The 6,002-nt window shown below is 34.3% G+C and overlaps 1 protein-coding gene across 2 annotated transcripts; it reads right to left on the bottom strand.

The window, feature by feature from the left end:
• Nucleotides 1–509: 509 nt before the first annotated feature.
• On the bottom strand, nt 510–5,523 carry LOC131656124 (anthranilate synthase alpha subunit 1, chloroplastic-like). Of its 2 annotated transcripts, XM_058925888.1 has the most exons (11): nt 5,133–5,523; nt 4,653–4,846; nt 4,365–4,554; nt 3,360–3,511; nt 3,007–3,122; nt 2,681–2,927; nt 2,533–2,589; nt 2,213–2,365; nt 1,608–1,688; nt 1,312–1,398; nt 510–1,093 (listed from the first exon to the last, which is right to left on the bottom strand). In XM_058925888.1, the coding sequence occupies exons 1-11, from the start codon at nt 5,341–5,343 to the stop codon at nt 770–772; spliced, it is 1,812 nt and encodes a 603-aa protein (XP_058781871.1). In that variant the 5' UTR covers nt 5,344–5,523; the 3' UTR covers nt 510–769. The 2 variants fall into 2 exon arrangements, with proteins under 2 accessions (XP_058781871.1, XP_058781872.1); XM_058925889.1 differs by lacking the exon at nt 5,133–5,523 and having other exon boundaries at nt 4,365–4,543; nt 4,653–4,717.
• Nucleotides 5,524–6,002: the final 479 nt, after the last annotated feature.

Here is a 6,002-nt window from a genome sequence, read left to right as displayed (position 1 = left end):
TCAAAATTTAAAATTGAAGTTCAGATAAACAGCCCACAATTTGTTTCCGACTAAATGTTTATGAAGAAACATAACTTGTGCGTGCGTTGATATTCCAATTGCAGGAATTGGAATTAAAGTAAAGCCAATTTGATTCCAAATTATTGATCATTGACAGGATTTGCCCATAAAATGGACATATGGCATAAGGGAACAATTAAGAGATTTCCACAACCATTAATTTTCTATCTATATCTATATCTATCTATCTATCTATCTATCTATCTATATATATATATATATATATATATATATATATATATATATATATATATATATATATATATATATATATATATATATATATATATATATTTTAGATTATAGAAGGAAAATTCGGTTTCCTATTCCACTAGGAATCCATTGTAACCAAGAAGATCTGACATCGAGCTTTAAATCCAAGTCTCCAACTTAAATAATTTCTAAGTTCAACTGCTCAAAAAAGAATTTGTTTTCCCCAACAATAAGAGTTTCAATTTGAAAAGATTACTATGATATTGTAATTATTCAATTTCGGTAAAACATAGCTATCTGAAGCTAAAACTGAACCTACATTTGGCTTTCTCAAACAAACAGAAGAGATATTACACAATCAAGAGATTCACTGAATATAAAACTATATTCTTCCTATCATGCGTAACATAACTCCCCAAAATAAAAAAGAAAGCTTATTATTGGAAGGTAACTGACTAATGGTTATCCATTGATTAGATTTGAAGGTATCATGGATTTATTTATCAACAAATGCAGCCTCAGCCAAGTCGATGGAGCGAGCAAGACCAGCAGCTTTGTTTAGACACTCTTGGTGCTCATCAGTTGGGTCACTGTCAGCCACGATACCAGCACCAGCTTGAAGGTGTGCGATCCACTCCTGGCGTTTGTTTAGGTCCTTGTACGAGTACATTGTGTCGTACCTAGTTCCGGTTGGAAATACGATTGTCCTTAGAGCTAGAGCTATGTCCATGTCGCCAGAGAAAGAAATGTATCCAAACCCTCCACTGTAAGGTCCCCGCCTTGCCACCTCCAAATCATCGATTAACTGCATGGCCCTCACCTGCACCCACCAATTTTATCTTGTCTTTAAAAGAACAAATAATTGAAAGGAAATGATAGAACATGTGCAGAAGGAGATGATACAATATTCTGTCATTCTGCACCAGGTTGTAGAAGAATCATGGCAGGATATAAAATTACAAGACCAGTAATAGAACGGGCTTTTCGAATTAGTTAGAGATTGTATTTTGACTAAAAGGAGTGAAGAAAATTATGAACCTTCGGTGCTCCACTGACAGTTCCAACAGGCAATGCAGCACGGAGAGCATCCCAGCAGGTCAAATGGTCTTGCAGCTCTCCAGTAACCTTTAAATATAAATATAATTAACAATGCAGTACATGACAAATATTCATGTTCAAATCAAAAACATGCAATTAAATATTATCTAATATCATGATGTTATTTATAAATAAAACATTTTTCTTGGGAGAAAGGATTTCTTTTTGCATAGCAAACTATAAAAGACTTGTTTAAAATCATCAGCCAAAACTAGAAAACAAGAAAAGGTTCTCACCGTCGAGCTTATGTGCATGACATGGGAATATCTCTCAACATTCATAAGCTTCTCAACCTTCACAGAACCACTTTTTGCAACCTACAAACAGAATTTTTGTTACAATATGTCAATAACCATCACAAATTGAAGTAAATGATACAAATTTTCTTTCAAAAAGTCAGGACAACGCGCTTTTATATGAATAATAAATCCATTCAAACATCTTTGTCAGCATTGCGATATAAAGCCAAATGAGATTAAAGCAATGTTTGAGATTATAAATATTATTTGTCATAGTTGTTACAAAGAAAGGAATAACACTTTCTAACTGCAAATCCACAATATAACATGTGTACCTATTATTCGTCACACAACCGGATAATCCAGTTGCAAATTGGCTTGAACAAATAAAAAAGTTGGTATGGATTAACAACCACAATTAACAAAAGCACTATTCCGCCCCAGTTATTAGCTATATATTGGTTTGTGTAAATTTGAAGTTACATAAACTTTACCATCGATAGAGGATTTTATAAAGTAAACATATATAACAAAAGTGGAAATATTTTATTTAAATAAACAAAATAATAGTGAATCCATTAAAGTGAATACACATAACAGACCTTTCCAACATCATTGCGTCCCAAATCAACCAGCATTACATGCTCTGCACATTGCTTTTCATCTTTCAAGAGCTTTGCTGATAACTTTTCATCTTCTTCTGGCGTGTTGCCCCTTTTACATGTTCCAGCTAATGGACGATTGACAATCTTCTTCTGTTCATGACAAAATCGTGATAACTATTCACTTAAAGAATAAATAGTAGAATAATTTGATAAACCTGATATTCTTTTACATTAAAATTTGTAATAAACATTCAAGTGACCAAGTAAGAACTATCAATTAATTTAAAAATCTCATTTTACCAAGTACAAAAACATACATTCTTTATACGCGCAAGAATCTCTGGACTTGAAGCAGCAAGAATACACCCCCTAGCCTGTTAAGAAAAGATATGACCGTCAGAGGATGAAAAAGATGAGCCCCGACTTTCCGGGATAAAAATATTTTTGTGTTGCATTGAAATAAACCTGCAAATAAGTCATATATGGACTTGGATTCACAACTCTCAATGCTCTATAAACTTCAAATGGATCTGCGAAGGTTCTTCGTTCAAATCTCTGACTTAATACAACCTGAAAAATATCTCCTGCTTTAATATGTTCTTGTGCCTGAAGGACTGCCTCCTTGTATGCATCAGGTGTCATGGTTGATTCCTTTAAAGGTGTACCAAATTGGCGAGTTTTCAAATCAATAGCGCCAGGAGCAAGCCTTGGGCTAAGAAATTAAATTACATTTTATATTAGTTTTGATCCATTAGCAAATACATTAGAGAGAGCAACAACAGATAACTTACGGTTTGTCATCTTGTAATTTGGCCACTAATTTGTTTAATTGCTTTGTTCCGTCCTCGTAAGCGCTCTCGGCCGAGGAGTACCGGTCAGTCCTCACCCAAAGAATAACATACGCTTTCTGTTGGGTCGAGCGCAATTAAGAAATTGAATCAACAATGAGATATTAGTTACGAGTGAGGTCTTCATATCATATGTAATAATGAAATTGAATAATAATGAAAAATCTTGAGCCGTATAAATGCAATGGATTCCGAATCAGTGTGTTTATTTCACCCCGCAACAGTCATTTCATGATAAATCATTACATGACAATTACATCCTCACAATAGTATTTGTGCATACAAAAAACAGATACCTTTTCCACGTGATCAAACACAATCACAGTCTCATAAAGGCCCAGATGGATGTCTGCAAGGCTCCTGTCATCCTTTGGGGCGTCTGAAAATGGTAACTTTTTCTTTTCCACATAGCGAACTGTGTCATAAGAGAAATAACCTGCCAAACCACCTACAATAGCGGCTTAAACTAGTTAATGCTTTGTAGATAATAATATCATTAGATGAGAAAAAAATGTCAACATTACTCTCTCACATAAGTCCACACGCGCACAGACAAGATGCCGCATAACGACGAAAAATGTCAACATTAAGTCCACGCGCGCACACAGACAATATGCCTCATAACGACAAAAAAATGTCAAAATTACTCTCTAACGTAAGTCCACGCACACGCGCAGATAAGATGCCATAACGACAAAAAATGTCAACGTTACTTTCTCAAGTAAGTCCATGCGCATGCAGATAAGATGCCATAACGGAAATAAAATGTCAACATTACTCTCTCACGTATGTCCACGCGCGCACACAGACAAGATGCCGTGTAACGACAAATAATGTCCTAATGCAGAGTGTCGGCATTAGGATCACAAAGTCTTAAGCCTAGATTTCAACTTCATTTATTATATTCATCAATAAAACCAAAAAAGACATTAATAATATCATGTTTTCTTTTAGTTCTCAAGAATTATAGTTGCACTTGCTGAAACTGAAGAACGGGTGGTTTTAACATGATCAATATAAGTGGAGCTATAACTGAACATGCTCCATAAATGTATTTTCAACTTAAAACATCCTAACCATAACAAATTTCCATTATCAAATAGCTGCAGATGATTGAGCAATTGTGCGTCACACGTCAGCATCCGTGCTTTGTAAAATAGGTGATAGAATCAACTAAAAATTGATTCAGCCTCATTATTTCTCATACAATTACGTCAGTCTGAATATTTATTAATTGAATCATAATTTCACATGAGCCCATCATGGTACACATTTTTTTATAATGATCACAGAACGCTTACCACAGAATGCATCTGGAAGTTCATCATTAAGAACTGGTCTCCACTCCTGTGAAATTTTTCTTGGAATCTCCATAGGATCATCAACAATCTCCTCAGTCAAATGACCAGTGAGATGGTCCATCACTGTAACCTTATTTTCTTTTGCAACAATTTCCATTGTCGGTTGAGCTCCCACAACACTATAACGCCCCTGCAATCAATCCAATCCCAGATTTAAAAAAAAATAACACAAAAGAAAACCTCCTAAAAATTCAAAATCACGAAACTACACAAGCAAATCACACGTACCACATTGGAAGCCTCAAAATTAGGCTCAGCAGACTCAAATAGAAAACTCGGAGCTTCCCGGTCATCCTTATCAACCAAGATCCGGTAAGCAAGAACAGGAGTAAGCTGATCAGCAAAAATGCACTGATAGATAGGAACCAAGTTTCCACTTTTCGACGCCTCAACAAACTTCCTTCTTCCATCATCTTCTTCACCTGCAAAAATACCAATAGATCCTTATTCAAATATTCCCTTTTTATATTTCATCATAAAATAAAATTAAAAAAAACCAAAATTATATCAAATTTAAAATGCATGTTACAAATCACATCAAATTTGACAAAATCACGTTGCCACAATCATTTCGCTGAAACTCAAAATCACATTGCTACAACATTCATCTCATCAGACTTTCAAATACTAAACAACACTACTTCACCAAAATGCAACAAAATACCCAAATTTCACTCTTAGCCAAAACAAAACAAAACACTAACTCACCAATGGCTGAGGAAGGGATTGAAGAAGACCTCAATGTAACACAAGGCAGCAAGCGACTCCCACCACCACACACTGAAACGCCGGTGAGCTTCGCCGCAGAAAAACCGTTACCGGAAGGAACCACAAGGCGGTTAGAAACCGTTAGGGATTGCATTGCGGAGCATGACTTAGCAGAAATGGGGGAAATAGGAAGCACAGAAGAAAGCATCATTTTGAAGTGAATCAGTTTGTTGAAGAATGTTTAGTTAAGAGTGATAACAGAATGAAGAAAAAGTGATGAATAAATAGTTACTACTAGTTCGTTCGGTGGCGTTTGGCATTGTCGAGTTTCAATGTACCTGAATCATTTATGGATTTTGTTGCAATTTTGAACCTTTGTTATTTTCAGGGATGATGAATGTATTTAAAAGTCAGAAAAAGAAATTTTTTAATTTTTTTAAAGTAAAAATTTCATGGAAAATGATAAAATAGTACAGATTTTTATTCGTACATTGTTTTTAGAACTTTCAGCTACTACATTCCTTGTTTTTTATTTCAATTCTTTTACTTTAGTTAAAAAAACAAAAGTAGAAAATATTTTTATTTTCTTGTTTTCCTTTTGATTACCCTGACCCTTTGAATTTAGTCAATAAAAAGTTTAAATTTGATTAATTCAATTTAATTTGTGATTGATTTTGCGGCGACTTCGTTAAGATCGATTTTTCGCTTTAAAATTAGTTATAAATGCGTGTACCGCACAAACAACTTAAATCTAATTGAAAACACATGTATCGTATAAAATATCATAAACTAATTGAAAAGACTTAAAACTAATTGAAAAGACGTGTTCTACACGAAAAAGATACTTCTCATTTTAATTTAATAGATAGT

Source organism: Vicia villosa, linkage group LG3 (genome assembly GCF_029867415.1).
Source record: "Vicia villosa cultivar HV-30 ecotype Madison, WI linkage group LG3, Vvil1.0, whole genome shotgun sequence".
Lineage (NCBI taxonomy): Eukaryota > Viridiplantae > Streptophyta > Magnoliopsida > Fabales > Fabaceae > Vicia > Vicia villosa.
Note: the sequence above shows the minus strand (reverse complement) of the source record. Positions and strands in the feature narration are given on the sequence as shown.